General features: G+C 40.9%; 2 protein-coding genes across 7 annotated transcripts in view; one reads left to right on the top strand and one right to left on the bottom strand.

Moving 5' to 3' along the window:
• Positions 1 to 14,295, top strand: part of NCBP1 (nuclear cap binding protein subunit 1) — a 38,237-nt gene extending 23,942 nt beyond the window's left edge. For both annotated transcript variants that reach the window (XM_027039500.2, XM_027039502.2), the window contains 9 exons: positions 1,990 to 2,093; positions 4,088 to 4,210; positions 5,381 to 5,483; positions 6,279 to 6,372; positions 6,645 to 6,748; positions 8,795 to 8,909; positions 11,871 to 11,999; positions 12,777 to 12,890; positions 13,766 to 14,295. In XM_027039500.2, the coding sequence (XP_026895301.1) occupies positions 1,990 to 2,093; positions 4,088 to 4,210; positions 5,381 to 5,483; positions 6,279 to 6,372; positions 6,645 to 6,748; positions 8,795 to 8,909; positions 11,871 to 11,999; positions 12,777 to 12,890; positions 13,766 to 13,879 (1,000 nt within the window). In that variant the 3' untranslated portion in view covers positions 13,880 to 14,295. The remainder of the gene's footprint in view (positions 1 to 1,989; positions 2,094 to 4,087; positions 4,211 to 5,380; positions 5,484 to 6,278; positions 6,373 to 6,644; positions 6,749 to 8,794; positions 8,910 to 11,870; positions 12,000 to 12,776; positions 12,891 to 13,765) is intronic.
• XPA (XPA, DNA damage recognition and repair factor) overlaps positions 8,226 to 16,374 on the bottom strand; it is a 30,031-nt gene continuing 21,882 nt past the window's right edge. For 2 of the 5 annotated variants that reach the window (XR_008291103.1, XR_008291109.1), the window contains exon 7: positions 8,226 to 15,832. The gene's annotated coding sequence lies outside the window, so the exon portion shown is untranslated. The remainder of the gene's footprint in view (positions 15,833 to 16,374) is intronic. The other 3 variants (XR_008291104.1, XR_008291105.1, XR_008291106.1) reach the window with 3 other exon arrangements.

Here is a 16,374-nt window from a genome sequence, read left to right as displayed (position 1 = left end):
TGTTTTTTGTTTTTTTTGTCAAATGTACTTTGAAATAATTTCACATTTCAGGAAAGTTGCCAAAATAGTGCAAAGAACTCTGTACCCTAGACTCCCTGGTTGTTAACACTTTACCACATTTGTTCTAATGTTTACTTCCTTTTCCCTGCTGTATACACACACCCACTACACTGGACTCTCTGAAAACAAGCTGCAGATGTGATGTCGCATCGTTCTTTAACAGTCCATTGTATCTTCCCCCAAAACAAAGATGCGCTCCCAGGTGGCCGGCACACAACCCTCCAAGTCAGGAAACTGGCTCTAGTGCAGGAATCTGACATCCAGCCCCAAGACGCTGCTGAGATTTTGCCAGCCATCCTGATATGTCTGTTCTCTTTCTGGTCCACAGTCCTATCCAGGACCACACAGGTAGCGTTTAGTTGTCATTCTCTTCACATTCTCCCCTTGACCAGTTGTTCGTTCTTGTCTTCCATGCCCTTGTCAGTTGTAAAGAAGTTAGGCCTTTCTTGAGTTCCCTGCCCTGCCCCCCCCCCCCCCCCCCCGCCTCCCGTGTCTCCTGCCCACACTCAGGACCTGTGCTGTCGGTGCTTTTCGCCACGTGTCCCATCAGGAGGCACATGAATCTCTCCACTGACATGTTAACCTTGACCACCTGGTCGTATCAGTGTCTCCCAGGCTTCTCCACCTGAAATTCACCATTTTTCTCTTTGTAACTAACTAATAATCTGTGGGTGATAATCTGAGATTATACTCATATCCTCTTCTTCATCAAACCTCTGCTGACAACTGTTACTTTTGTCTGCCACCACTATGATGATTGCCAAGTAATGATTCTCTTTTTCCAGGTTTTTGCCCACATTTGTTAGTTGGCATTCTCCTGTAAGAAAGAGCTTGTCCTTTTTCGCCCATTTATTTATTCCTGTGTTTATATATCAGTAGAGACTAATAGATTTCTATTTCATTCAGTGAGTTCCAGTCTATTACTGTCATTATTTTGATGCCCAAATTGTCCCTGATTTGTTTATTGGGGGAGCCCCTTGTGGCTCCGGTGTCCTTTTTTTTCCTTTCATAATATCTCCCTCCATTCATGAAGCATTTCCTTATTTTTTTCATAAGATGTTCCAATCTCATCTTGTGTTTCCTTGCCCCTCCCCTGGAATCATCTATTTATTCACAGAGCCCAAGTTTTTAATAATGGAGTATGGTATTTAGGAACCAAGATTTGGACTCTTGATGTGCTAGTTGCTATTGGGATGTCATTGATTCTGGATGGACAAAGGTAGTACATGCATTTATGCACACACATATACATACATACCTTTTTATATCCACTTAGGTGTGTGTATCTCTCCAATTCCAACTCAGCTCCTCACTTTTCTCTAGCCTTCCCTTTTGCCAGGATTTTTTTTTTCAAGTGTATTTATTTTAGGGAGAGTGGGAGTGGGGCAGAGAGAGAGAATCCCAAGCACGGTCTGCCCTGTCAGCACCGAGCCTGTTGTGGGGCTCTAATCCAGGAACCGTGAGATCATGACCTGAGCCGAAATCAAGAGTCAGTCACTTAACCGACTGAGCCACACAGGCGCCCCTGCCATGATTCTAAATAACTTTTCAGGCAGTAGGAAACTTGGCTCCCATTAGCCTTGATATATATTTATTTGCTACAGTGTAACCACTCTCCTCATCATGGAGACTAGGTCCTCTGCCCCACTTTACCCCAGTACCACTCCACATCCTTGGCCACCAGGCTTGTGGACCCACTGCCCCCCCCCCCCCCCCCCCCCGCCATTGCAAACCAGTAAATTTTGAAGAAAGCTGGAGGTTTGTTATGCTGTCATGACAAAATCTTTAAGGACTTGTTTTCCCCTTTGGCTTCTTGGTTGTCAGCTGAGTCCAGGGTGTTGGAGATGGGACTTTCCCGGTAAGTTGGATGTTACCATAAATAATGGAACTAACGAACAGCATTTTCTGAGGCTCTCATTTGCATTGTAGGTTGTCTTACCACCAGCGTATATTAGATATTGTTCCTCCTACCTTCTCAGCTCTATGCCCTGCAAACCCAACCTGCATTTACAAGTATGGAGATGAAAGTAGCAGTAAGTAATAAAGTAAATCCCGTTGTCTTTGAAAAGTACTAATGCCAGTATTTCTGAAATCCATTATTTAAGGTGGAGAAAGTAAACTTTTTCTTTTCTTGGGTTTTTTTTTTTTTTTTTTTTTGTCTGTTTGAAAGGTGATCTACAGTAGTCACTATTTTGTTTGCCCTGTCATCCTTTGGAAGATTCATGACCTACTTAGTTATTACTTGTGAACTTTTTTCTTAATATTGCTTATAATGTTATATCCATGACCTTATTTTAAATATGCTGCTAAGTACAGCAAGTTGAATTTAAAGCCCAAACTTGATAAATGTCCTGGCGATGGAGATTATTTGACTTGGTTGTCCTGTGGTACCAGTTCAGGTGTGGGAACATAGGTGCACACGGGATACATTCCGACCAGCAAGAGGCCTGTAGAAGGAAATTCTTAAATACGGTTTTCTTACTTTTTGGTCACCTCGTGTCTGAGATTATGCTATGAATCAGAGGGCCTAGAGTTTGCTGTGCTGTGTTGTGCTTAACACGTAACAAAGGGAAGGCGTCGTACCTTGGTGGTCCCTGCAGAGAGTTAGGTGTGTAGTTGCTCCACGGGAGTCTTTCCAGACGGCGTTGCACGCGGCTCCTCCACACACCTGCCACCTCAGCTTGGGCAGCAGTTCTTTGCGTCTTGGAACTCCCTTCCCTCCCCTCCCTCGCCTTCTGTGCGTGCCCTGCTTCTCCACTACACCTCACGCTACACCTGTTTTCCTTGAAGTAAACTCCGTTGGTCCCAATGCTAAGTACTAAGTACATTTCCTACGTTATTATGTCCCTTTGTCCTCGAGACATCTCTGAGAATCAAGTGTGTTTAGTAGACCAGTTTTACGGCGAGGAAATCTCTTCAGAGAGGTGAGGCCAGAGTGAGGTTGCATCCGAGGGGCAGAGCCCAGACTCACATCCAGGCTTACTGAGCAGCCTTGCTCTTACCACTGTGCTTCCCTGAAAGAGCGAAGTGTGAGGCGGTGTGGCACTCCTCTGAGTGCTGAGTTTTGAGCTCTGCCTCAGTCTGGCTCAGAGAAGCAGAAGGCACAGTCTTTGATCTCAAGAGCTCAGACTTTTGTTGAATATGGACTTTGCTTTTTTCCTATAGAAACAACTGAACCTAACAGTTAAGGCCCGCCTAACAGTTGTTCCTGCTTTTTTATCTGTCACTTCTCAGATGGACCCCTGCTCCAACCAGGCCACTTCTTTTTTATCTTTCCTGTGCTCATGGTTTTTGGTTTTGCCTTTCTATCTGGAAAGCCCTTTCTGTCTTTAATTCCTATACTCTCTCTAGGGTCCGGCAAGGCTCCTCTCCTATAAATACTGCCCTTTAGCAAGCCAGTTTTGTGTTGCTCTGGCTACTTCCTGTGTGACTATCTTGGTTCCCATGCTACAATGTAGACCCTTCAGTGACACGAGATTTTTTTTTTTTTTTGTCTCCCACTTTTAGGGAAAAGCAAACAGCACCTGTGACCTGTTGTGATTGACTTCGTTCATTCCAAGTGCTTAGTAACTCCTATGTCAGGATTGTCTTTTGATTTATTACCTCTTTGTCCACCTTACGTTAAAAGATTTCCAGTTGCTGTAGTGATGCCATAGAGTATATATTAGCACAAATAAGGACTTGACAGATAATAACCAATAGTAAACACATAGAGTCACAACATATGAGCATCTGGCTTCTGTAGACTCAAGTGTATGGCCTCAGCAGAAGAGAAAAGCAAAAAAAACCTATCACAAGTTGGCAACCTTCACCTGTTCAAACACAAAACTTAGTCGTTACTGTCTCAGAGAAAATGAGGAGGAAGGGACATTGACCAAAATGAAATAAATACATTGAATCTCGGCTTTTCAGCTTACAAAAGCCTAGGGATTTGAGGACAAAAGACAGTTACGTAAATTTCTCAGCTATTTATTTATAAGAACAGTCTTAAAACTTGATCCTACCCTTTTCCCCATTCTGTGCTTAGATTCTCTTCCTGGACATTCAGTTGCCCTCTGTTTAGCTGTTGCATTTAAAAGTAAAGCAACCAATGATGAAATCTTCAGCATTCTGAAAGATGTACCAAATCCTAACCAGGATGATGATGACGGTAAGGGACCACTTCTTCAGTGGAACTATCTATAGGCCAGGTTAAAGCATAAATATAAAGCATTACTGGCAGTTTGAGTTCCTCCTAAGTCTCAACGGATGCTTCTAAGCAGTAGCCTGTTCAGTGTGTCAGTTCAGTGTGCCAGCAACTTTCTTCCTTCTATAAAAGAGATCCTCATCTGCCTGTGACATAGCTTACATTCAGTATAAAAACTGAACACAAAGTTAAATATGCTGTTACATTCATTTTTAAACATTCCCTGTTTTAACTTTAGAGAGGTTCCTGAGTGGAAGATTTGGTGAATTGTAATTGGATTTTTCACCTATTTAAGCTATTGTAATAATGATGTGTAACACCTACTGAGTATGTACTATGTAACTCCAACCAAAACCCCTAGGGTTTTTTCTGAGCAACAGTGGGAAAATAGGCAAATAATTTATAAGTTCACCTGAATCAGTAAATGAACAAGGTAAAAAAAAGATGAGAGGGACTTAGAACATATTAAAAGATATCTGAAACATACAGTAACTGAAACAATGTGATATTGGCACCAAAAGAGACGAATCAGGAAAACATGAAAAGTCTACTGGGACAGACAACTGGGTAACGTTTTGGAGGAAAATTTGTTAGATATGTACATAAGGACATGTGCGTAGTAATCAAAATAAAAACATGAATGGTCCTTGGGTTATTTATTACTAGGATTTTGTTTGGATTTTTCTGAGAAATTTGTATTATGATAGAAATTGTGTTTAGATAGCATATGTCAAAATGATGGTCCTAAATTTAGACGCTGTCAGATATCTTAAGACTTAAGACTTACTAGTTAAGGGTTTGCTGAATCTTTTTATTAATATGTTATCTTGCCACCATTCAGAGCGATATGAACATGGAAGTCCACTTGTTATGTGTAAAAGAAATGGATCATATAGAAGAATTAGGGAAATAATCCCCAGAAAGTAAGAATTAAGATCATGCTTAGTTTTATATTTTGAGTATTTAAAATCAGCAGTGGTCTTTTATTGCCTATTTGTCCTCAGAGACATGACACGAATGTCTGGCTTAATGTTTGGGTGTGAGTATGCCACCCATTTAGCATTCCAGGTGAGGGAACAAAGAATTGCTATACTCAGCATTTTTCTAGCTGTCTTACTGTGGAATATTTTTCAGATGAAGGATTCAGCTTTAACCCATTGAAAATAGAGGTCTTTGTACAGACTCTGCTACACTTGGCAGCCAAATCATTCAGCCACTCCTTCAGTGCTCTTGCAAAGTAAGTGCAACAAGAAGACACGCTCTGTTTTAAGGGTTTGGAACTTTGGTGAATACCAGGGGTATAGAAACTTGTAGCTAAAATTGTTGGACATGAGGATCTTAATAGTATTGGCATATAATTTAATAGAGCTCTGATTTGTAGTGGCTACAACCCTGTTTGGCTCCTGTCAGTCTATGTGTACATTTTTTCATATGGCCCCTCAGAGAACCTAGTGAAAAACCTGGGTCCATAGGACAGTCATATATACAGTCAAGAAGCTCCCACCGTATCTAAGCATCTTCCTAAAGGAAGGGAAGTAGAAATGAGGGCCGACTACATTTTGGGAAGCCACCCAAAGGTTAGCATCTAAAGACAGAGCTTTCTAATTCATCAGACAATCCAAAAGAAGTAAGAGCATATGTAGATACTCCTCCAGCAGAGCAAACTGGGCTCCTCTCCCCACCTTGGCTTCCAAGTATCTATGATTTGCAGGACCCCCACAGGAAGTGCAGTCAGGGTACTTCACCTGTTTGTGGAGACCATTCCTCAGCCCTCACCTATTCTTAGATGCCCCGTAAATTGTAGTCCTCAGCTGACAGTGAATGGTATATTTGTAAATCTCTCAAGGTTGTGTGACAAATTTCATACAAACCACGAATTCCTAATCATACCTTTTGTATCCTTAATGGTTAACATTGGGTTGTTTTGCATTTATGTGTTGCACTGTAAATCAGTAACATTGAAAGGCTTTGAAAAACTTAAAATGCTTAATGAGTAAGTTTATCTGTGGTATTTTTTCCCCACCACGAAAAGGTTTCATGAAGTCTTCAAAACCCTAGCTGAGAGTGATGAAGGAAAGCTACATGTCCTACGAGTTATGTTTGAGGTCTGGAGGAACCATCCACAGGTAAAGACTATTTAATCAGACAAAGTTTTAAGTGTTGCCACTCAGTTTGTCTTTTTGCTCAATCTTTATTGGTGTTCTAGTTTTCTTACAGTAAGTACCAGAGCCAGAGTGCAGAATGAATCTAAATTAAGACCTCCTGATGGTCAAATGGATCAGTTCCACAACCACTGAAAATGAATGTCACAGACCTCCTGTTTTACTTTTGTAGCAGCGGGATTGTTGTGGCTTACATACAAGTGTGATTTACCCTGATGATTCTTTTCTCATTGTAGATGATTGCTGTACTAGTAGATAAGATGATCCGTACACAAATTGTTGACTGTGCCGCAGTGGCAAATTGGATCTTCTCTTCGGAACTCTCTCGAGACTTTACTAGGTAAATGTGGATTATTTTACACAGTTTGTATTCTCTAAAAATCAGTTTATATTCAGTCTCATACATGAGCTCCAAGTTCTGATTGAAACGTTAATATGCTGATGCCACCAGATTAGATAGAATTGGGACATGGCAGAGATTCCTGGACAATGTAAATCCACACAGCCAGGCAGTCTGCAGTGTCTCTGAAGGACGCTGATAAAGGATACAGACTATCGGGAGAGAAGATCAGGCCATGTGCCAGGATCTGAGCTGGACGGTGGGAGGTGGGGAAGAGTTCCAGCTCAGCTGGGGACCTGGAATGCACACCAGGAACTGGAAGAAACCAGTCACAGTAGAGGAAGTACATGGCAGTGAAGGGTTGAGGAGAGTCTGGTGGGCACCTGAGTGCCTGTGGGGAAGGGCAGTATCTCACTTCAGTCAGAAAAAAACCTAGATTTAATGCACAAGATTTATTCTAGACCCATTTTCTATACAGGAAAGAGACTTCTCATTAAGTTTCGTTCTTACTCATGAAGTTGAGTCCACAGGCTTCCTAACTGATCAGGAATAGCAGGAGTTGACACCACAGGCAACAAAGGAATCTTACAAGGATCTAAAAATCCATCACAGCACTTACCCTGTTCATCGTATCTGTTATTGCAGAGGACACAGGTCTAAAATGAACTGAATCCGTAGAGTGGAAGGGTATGATCTAAAGTTACCGTATCAGCCAGATTGGCACTCGCAAATTAAGGCAAGAGACATCCTCAGATCTGTAAACTCTTCAGAAAATTGACCACCTAAATATTTGTTAACCATTATCCTGAGCGATTTACACTGCAACTCATTTAATCCTCACCCCCCACTACGGAGGGGGTTACGTTATCATTCTTATGTACAAAATAGGAAAATGTTGCAGAGTGCTTAAGTATCTTGTCCACAGTCACCCAGCTAAGTGCAGAGTCAGAATTCAGACACAGGCATTCTTGAACCGATAAAGGGCTCAAAAGCACCCTCTGTTCTTGAACTACAAGCTCAAGTATTTGTAACTCTGCAAAGCCTTCCGGACCACCCCTTCCAGAGTTTAAATACTTTGCTCTTGTACCTTGTCTGCTAACATAAGACTATGGAGTTTTATGAATCAGCTGTTTTATTATCTTCCACTGAAACTGTCATCATCCAAGGCAAGATTTATAGAGGCTGTATCTTGGCATTAGGAAGAACTAATTTACAGACAGATGTAGTTAAGAAGCTGCTTCAAAAAATAAACCTTTTATGCAATAAACATTTCAAAGCGCTTACAAGGTGATCCTAGTTGAGTAATTTACTGAGAAAGTAGCTGACCTATATTTATTTTATTCTTAAAAAGGCCCAGCAGTTGATAGCTAGTATGAACTAGTAAGTTTCTTAAATATTCCAAAGAATTGGCCGAATGTCTGCTAGTTAAGTAGTATAAGGCATGTGAAATGAGCCTTAGATTGGGCTTCTGTTTTGAGAAAATTCCAGTACCTGATGTTTAAATTTAGAAGAGAGAAAATAGATTTTTGTTCCTAATGTACATTTTTTCCTGGTGTGCCATTTCATTTCAATGTATGTACACGTACCTTCTAGCAAGTCTAGTAAAGGATGGAAATAAAAGTGATAAGGACCCACTACTGCCTCAGGAAGCTCACCTGAGTCTAATGGGTAGAGATAGGTGTTTGCACAATTTATAATACAAAAAAATTGGGGTACCTGGGTGTCTTAGCTGGTTGAGCGTCCGACTCCTGATTTTGGTTCAGGTTGTGATCTCATGGTTGTGAGATTGAGCCCTGTGTCAGGCTCTGCCAGGCTCTGAGCTGGGCATGGAGCCTGCTTGGGATTCTCCCTCTTTCCCCCTCTGCCCCTCCCCCACTCACAGGCTCACTCAATCTCTTAAAAAAAAAAAGTATGTGTTACTGGAGAAATAGGACTAATTCTGCCTAAAGAGTGGAATCACCTTCAAAATGAGTCGGTTATAAAAGCTGAGAGGTCTTTCTAGAAGCATGCTTTAACATACAGTAACCAAACTCTGTTACTTTTAAGATTGTTTGTTTGGGAAATCTTGCACTCCACAATTCGTAAGATGAACAAACATGTTCTGAAAATCCAGAAAGAGCTGGAAGAAGCAAAAGAAAAACTCGCAAGGCAACACAAACGGGTAAGTCTTATGTCAATTCATAGTGGTCCAAGAAAGTATACCAGAATCTCTTGAAAATCTTCAGTTCATTACCTTGATGGGAACTTATTTTTTCTGAGGACAAATTATGCAGAACTGATATGGAAGTGGAGGGAGAGGAAGGATCTGGGGGAGGTGTTGCTCTCCGCTCTTCTCCTGTTGGTGAGCCTGGAAGGAAGCACAAACCTTGCTTTTCTGTAGTTAGCCATCTGGATCTGCTTCATGATTGCCCTTCCCAAAAGGAAGGCAGAGAAGGAAAGAGGGCACTTGTGTTTCCCTAAGACTTTCTGGTGCAAGAGGGGAGAGGGAGAAGCTGGTCTGTGTCTCACTTCCCCAGTCCTGTGGGGAGGGATGGGGAATTCCTTCCCAGGTTCACAGGATACTTCTCATATTAATAGTAAGTACAGCATTTTAGCCATTTTGGGGGGAAGCAGTGAAGTGGCTGCATTCCGTGATTTTGCATAGTAGTACTAGTATTCTTTGTGACAGTATTCTCCAGTGTTGTTGTGTATTTACCAGAGTGGGTGGGAATAAATTTAATGACATCTATGAACCTGTAGCAGGTTCAAATGCTCGTCTCCATGTAGATCTGCATATATACGTGTCTGTTTGGTATGTAAACACATACTCACAAACTTAAAATACTGCAAGGTAAATGGTGTCATCCCCATTTTATACATGTGTAAATTGAGGCTCAGAGAACTTAAAATAACTTGCTCAAGGTGACATGGTTAGTGACAGAGCCTGTCAAACTCCAAGGACTTTCCCTTATGCCATACTGATCCCTAGATGTGTGGTGTCCAATAAAGTAACTGCTAGCCACATGTAACTGTTAATTAAAATTAAATACATTTAAAATTCAGTTCTTTAGTCACACCAACGCCATTTCAAGCGCTCAGTGTGGCTAGTGGCTACTGTGATGGGCAGCAGAGATTTAACATCTCCCTCATCATAGAAAAGTCTACCAGGCAATAAACAGTACTCTAGAACCTAGCCTTAGTGTGGTATTAGGAGAAAACTAACTTGTGCCCAGTTGCCTAGAACATAAGGCAGACCCTTAATAGATGCTGTTACAGAGAAAAGCAGAAGTCTATAAAAACAGGGGGTTCTGGTAGTTTCACTTTAGGGGTGGAAGAGGCTGTCATAGATGAGGCCTTACTGACAGGGAGGTATCTAGAAGGAAATGGGCTTTCTAGATCTGGTGATGCCTACCTTCTTGCTAAAAGGACCACGAGGACATTGGTGTGTAATATACCTGGAGTCACTTTCTGGCTTAACCACTTACTAGCTACGTGACACTGGGAAAGTCGTCTAACCACGAAGTTGGGGTGGGAGGGGGGCGGTGCAGAGGGACACCTCAGTGAATGTTCGATTCTGGCTGAGCTGGGAGGGAGTCGTTAAAGCTTAACAGAGGTATGTTGAGCCCATCATTGCCAGCAGAATCTTGAACAGTCTGCTTTGAATTATTACATGTAGTCAGAGCCGTTTTTGAATTATTGCCAGGGTGAGCAGGTTCTTGAGCTGCGTGCAGGCCTGCCCAGCTTTTCCGTAGGGCCGTTAGAGGAAAGCTGCCTCTCCGTTGTCACTGCTGAAGTGTCATAGAGCCTTGTATTAGTGACTGGAAAGTACTGTCGGGTCTTTCCCTGGTCATCTACTTTGCTACTTAAATGAGCAGTAGCAGAGTTCTAAGAATATATTATCTATCCTCATTATTTGCAGGTTCTATTTTTGCAAGCTCACTTAAGATTTATTTGTAACCTCAAAGTCAATACTCCTGGTGCTTTCCCCATCATTCAGACATAGGCAGAGCAGTGAAAAATTTGAGTTGCCCAGTGGGCTTGTTCCCAGATAAAGTCAAACAAGGCAATACTCTACCTTCTTGTTTCATTTCTTATACTGTAAAAAAGCATCCTTTTCGTAATGTATTTACTGCCATGTTTGGGCTTTTGTTGGTGGCTTTTACGGTTTAAAGTGGCCCTAAAGCATAAGGCTGAAATGCTGTCTAGTGTTCCTAAGTGCAAGAAGGCTGTGACATGTCTGACGGTAAAAACACATAAGTCAGTTGAGCTTCTTTTGGGCATGAACGACCATGCTCTTGGCCGTGAATTCAGTGTTCATAAATCAACAGTATCATAATCCAGATAAAGGAAAAGGAAATTCACCAGTATGTACGTGAGGCTGCTCCATCAAGGACCGAAGTAACCTCTCTAAGTGCTGTGGAAAAGCAGCTCAATTTGTGGATTCATAAGACAAGGATAGATTTAAAAAACGTAGTAGACAGCATTCTTGCGGGGCTGAAAGCCAAAGAAATTTAGTCATGTTACTCAGGGTCAAGAAGATGTTAAATCTTTCTCAGGCAGCGTTTGAATATAAAGAACTGTATATAATTATTTGTAAAACACATATATTAAATAAGCTATCTTTAGACAGAAACACACATAAGGTTACTTGTTGATCAGTTGACAAAAATAAACCAAAGACTCCCTAAGAACCTAACCCTGTATTTCCCTGAGCAGTGGTTCAGTACTAATTCAGGATTCACAACAAATGTATCCACATAACTATGGTAGATAACAAGAATCTACTGTACGTTTTCCATGGAGCTCAAAGCTGCTTTCTTTTTGCATGGAGGAAAAATGTAACCAACACTTCCTCCCTGAATGGTCTGTCTTGTAAAAGGGGTAACTCACTTCTGCTCTATAGCAAATACTCTTACTGCTGTTATCATGACAGGTGCCACCAAGTTTCCCTGGCCTAGGTAAGTGCCCACAGGACTTTTGGGTGTATGCAGGTGCATCTGGGTGGTGGAGTACTTTCATTAGAGAATACAAGTCTTCAAGTGGCACTGGACCAGACACAGTAACATCCTTTCTCTTACTTAATGGGATCTAACATACTAGAATTCTAAGAGGCATTTTCCTTTTGTTCCTGTGCATCCTGTAGCGAAGTGACGATGACGACAGAAGCAGTGACAGGAAAGATGGGGCTCTAGAGGAGCAAATAGAAAGACTGCAGGAAAAAGTGGAATCTGCTCAGAGTGAACAGAAGAATCTCTTCCTCGTTATATTTCAGGTATCTTGGCTTGGGACACTGATAGGTAAAAATGCAGTACTATTATTTTTAATCATAGTACACGTTTATTTATAAAAATTTAAATCACGGGGCGCCTGGGTGGCGCAGTCGGTTAAGCGTCTGACTTCAGCCAGGTCACGATCTCGCGGTCCGTGAGTTCGAGCCCCGCGTCAGGCTCTGGGCTGATGGCTCAGAGCCTGGAGCCTGTTTCCGATTCTGTGTCTCCCTCTCTCTCTGCCCCTCCCCCGTTCATGCTCTGTCTCTCTCTGTCCCAAAAATAAATAAACGTTGAAAAAAAAAAAAATTTAAATCACAAAAATTTAAATCACAAAAATTTGCAAAGGAAATAACCATGTGTACCTCCACAGTCTGTTTCGTTTACAGCATTCTTACATGACCATTGCTCCAGGCTTTAAAAACATTTTTTGAGGATCCTTTTGTGGAGTACCTCACTCCTATTTATTCCCACTTGTTCATCATTTGGATTATTTTCCTTCTTGATGAACATTATTTATGTCCTTAGAAATAGGTGTGGAGAAAAGTTACTAGCACAAATAATCTAGATTTAAAAGTGTTCACATACTGAAAAAAGGATATACTAACATTATCACTTATCTGCCTATTTCTAGAATTTATTGACTTAACAAAAGTTAGCGATACCACAAAAACCGAGTGGAATAAGCAATGCCTTTTGAGGTCTCTTGGTCAAAAATGTGATTGTTTGAGGTATAAGAATTCTCCCTCTAACACTGCTTTAACTTTATACCCCCTCTTCAGCGTTTTATCATGATCTTGACCGAGCACTTAGTACGATGTGAAACCGATGGGACCAGCGTATTAACACCATGGTATAAGAACTGTATAGAGAGGCTCCAGCAGATCTTCTTACAGGTTTGTGGGAAACCCTGATTAGATAATGAACATCACTATTCCCAGCCACAAGGACTTTCCATGTTAAAAAATGGTCAGATTTGTTGGGAAGTTTCTTTTAATGTCTGTTTGCTCCTGTTGCTCATCAGAATATTCAGAGTGAAATTGGTTCTATATGCAGTTCAGACTCCTAACTGCCGTTCTTTAGTCCGGTAGGGATCTCCGTGTATACAAGTCAGACAGGCACACATAGAAGAGATTATTTCATGACACTTTCTTCCCACATAGCCTCAAGCCACTGATTTTCAGTGAGACAGATGAGCTATTTAAGACCTATATTGAGGTTTGGGTTTATTTTGTGGAATAGTTAAAAAAAATTAACAGGTCATTGGCTAATTCTGTATTCTTTTACAATCTTAAATGTTCTAACCAATAAGAGCAAAAAAACTTTTATTGCAAAATATTTGTTTCAGCAACCTTTCAGCAACCTTCATTCTAATCCTCCTTCCTGGGTTGTTAATCTTGCCGGGTCAGTCCCTGTCTGGGCTCCGTTTACAAAGTCCTGTCTGGTCCTAATTAGGAGAGACCCAGCTGAACCTAGTCTGTAGCACCAGGCACTCTTGCCAAGCCTTGAAGCATGAACTACATTTACGTAAAGGACTCAGTTCTCACCAGTTTCTAAGTTATCAAACATCCCTTTTTCTTCATTTCCCTCTACATGTTCTTAATGTTGGGGCTTTCCAGGAGCCCATTCTTCCTATCAAGCATAACCACTTTTTTCCCCAAACCCTTCCCATCATTCCACAACGTAGGCAGGCTGCTGAGGGAAACGTCCTGCGAGATTGCTTATGCGGTCTTTCTCCTGATCTAAACACCCCCTTTTTTTACGTCCACAGCATCACCAAATAATCCAGCAGTACATGGTGACCCTGGAGAACCTGCTCTTCACCGCCGAATTAGACCCTCATATCCTGGCTGTGTTCCAGCAGTTCTGTGCCCTACAGGCCTAAGGGTCGTTTTACTCCCCTGTCAAGATTTTTTTTTAAATATCTCAAAATAATTTGTCTTATTTTTGATGGTTTGAATGCTTGCTTTCTTGTAGCACCCTTTCACTTACTAAAGGGGGGGAGGAGGACAGTGAAGAATAGAGAATTGATTACCTTTAATTGGCCCTACAAGGCAAATACTCCCTACTGACAATGTGACGATGACCATAGGATGTATTATATCTGTGACAGATACAACTGTTCTGGTATTTTTTTCTCCTTAAGGCACAAAAGATAAGCGATTTGAGGTATGTGAACACTAGAGGTCCAGCTTACAAAGTAGTATATAGAACTGGTGGGTTTACCATCAAGTAGCATAGCTTTTCACAGCTCATGGATAACCTAACATGGCTGAAATAAAACTAAAAATGTTTTTTAAACTTTGGTATTTCATGATTTATCATCTCAATCTACTTTAAGATTGGTGATTTCCTCATTCACAATTCTTCCCTCATTCAGAAATCTCTCTTCAGATCTTAGTGTTTTAAAATGTTACACATATTAAGTGTTATTTATTTAGCACTACCCAAATCTGTTTGAATATAAGTCACCTGAGAGTCTTTAAAGTTATTTTCTAAATTAAACCACGGGGGCGGGGGACACAGCCGTAGTTCTTAAGGCTCCCCAGGTGATCCCGGGTGATTGCCAGTGTGTGGACAAGTTTGGGAACCATTACCTTGGAGCTGTCCGGTCATTTCCTCTGTTCTCTGAGACAGATTTGTCCAAGGTCCAATTATGAAGTACATGCTAAAGTGGAAATAGAAGTAGCTAGTTTGGATTGGCTAAAACTGTACTGTAGGCATGGACTTTGTTTCTATAGAATTTAAGTCCAAGGAGTTACTAATTCTTGAGCCAGTTTCTTACATGGTATTAAAGCTTAACTAAGATAATAAATGAGTACACATGTAAAATATGCAAAATAGGGAATTATCTGACATTGCAAATTTCTAGCATTTTAATAAGCCTTCATTAAACCTGAGGAAAAATTTATCAACAACCCCACAACTGATAAGTAGTATTTCTCTGTTTGTACAACATAGGTATCTTTCACTTATTTAGGTCATAAATTTATGCTGGATTAGTATTTTTCATATTGTTACATGGTCTCTTTGGAGTACCCTTCATTTGGTGACTACAGAATATAGTCAAGAGATGGGAACTCCTAGGATTTTTAAATAACCATACCATGCAAAACAAGAATTGTTCGCAGAATTAAGGGTGCATGGCAGGTTACTAGCCGAAAGGAGTCTAAAACCCAGGCTCTTGGCTAAATATTCTTTTGGTTATACTGTTCCTCCTTCCCACAAATAGTATTCAGTTAGACATGGCTCTTGTCCTGAAGAAGCCAAAAGGATGACCCTTTAAGGCTTTGGGAACTTTGACCGTAAACGGACTTATAAATCTTTCACAATGTATTGCAGAGTTTGACTAATTATACTTGCTTGATCCGAATTCTAGAGGAATTTCTTGGATCCTCTCTTCATGTCAAGAATGCACTGATGTGACCCCGCTCACAGTCTAGCAGCTAAGTTTAGGGAAAACTACAGACCGAATTTCAAAGATGTAAGAAACTAGACAAATTGGGAACTATATACTGTATACTATATATATATTAATGTGCTCATTAACAAGTGGCTGTTAGGTGCCACGTGCTACAGATCTGCCATATGTAATCCTCAAACAGTCCTGACAGGATCATGCCCATCCGACAGATAGAAACAGGCCCACAGAGTAACTTACCCAAGGCCCACAGCTAAAAAATGGAATTGGAACCTAGGTCCATGTGGCTCAAGGGCTCTATATCTCCCATGCAGTAATGCTGTTGTCAGCTGCCTGGATCCCTCAGTACTCTTGTCCTCAAGCTGGAAGCTTTCTCATGGTCCCAGGAAGGTCTTGCTGCCCACTGTCCAGTGTTTACTGAATGAATAATTGGCACATTTAAAAAAAAAAAAAAAAAAACTTGACTAATACATTAAACTTTTTAATACTTATATAAAACATTTCTATATTGGATACTTGTATAGAGAACAATTAGTAATTACAGTCTTAAGCCTATTTGGGTTGGACTTGTTCAGACTTGCCTTCAAGTATAATCTGCAAGATCTGATCTAGAAAGGAAAATGAAAACATATGAACATCCTATTTCTCTGTTTGTAGCAACAGGACTAAAAAAGCCAGGTCAAAGAACAATTTGAAAACATGCGGTTTATCTTAACCTGAATGTTTTTGTGAGAAAAAAGCACAAACCCTGTAATCAGGCACATTTGGATCAAATCCTCTTATTAGTATAACTACCTTGTAAGCCTTCTGATAAGACAGAGGCAGAACTAAATGGGTAAACTTGATCCATGTGTCTGGGGTGATGGTGGGTTGTAGGTGATCACTTCCTTTAGAAGTGCTAAATAAAAAGAGAAAGTTCTCTTCCATCCCAGGATTATAGGAGAACACCCATAAGCCAC

The sequence above is a fragment of the Acinonyx jubatus genome, chromosome D4 (assembly GCF_027475565.1).
Source record: "Acinonyx jubatus isolate Ajub_Pintada_27869175 chromosome D4, VMU_Ajub_asm_v1.0, whole genome shotgun sequence".
Lineage (NCBI taxonomy): Eukaryota > Metazoa > Chordata > Mammalia > Carnivora > Felidae > Acinonyx > Acinonyx jubatus.
Note: the sequence above shows the minus strand (reverse complement) of the source record. Positions and strands in the feature narration are given on the sequence as shown.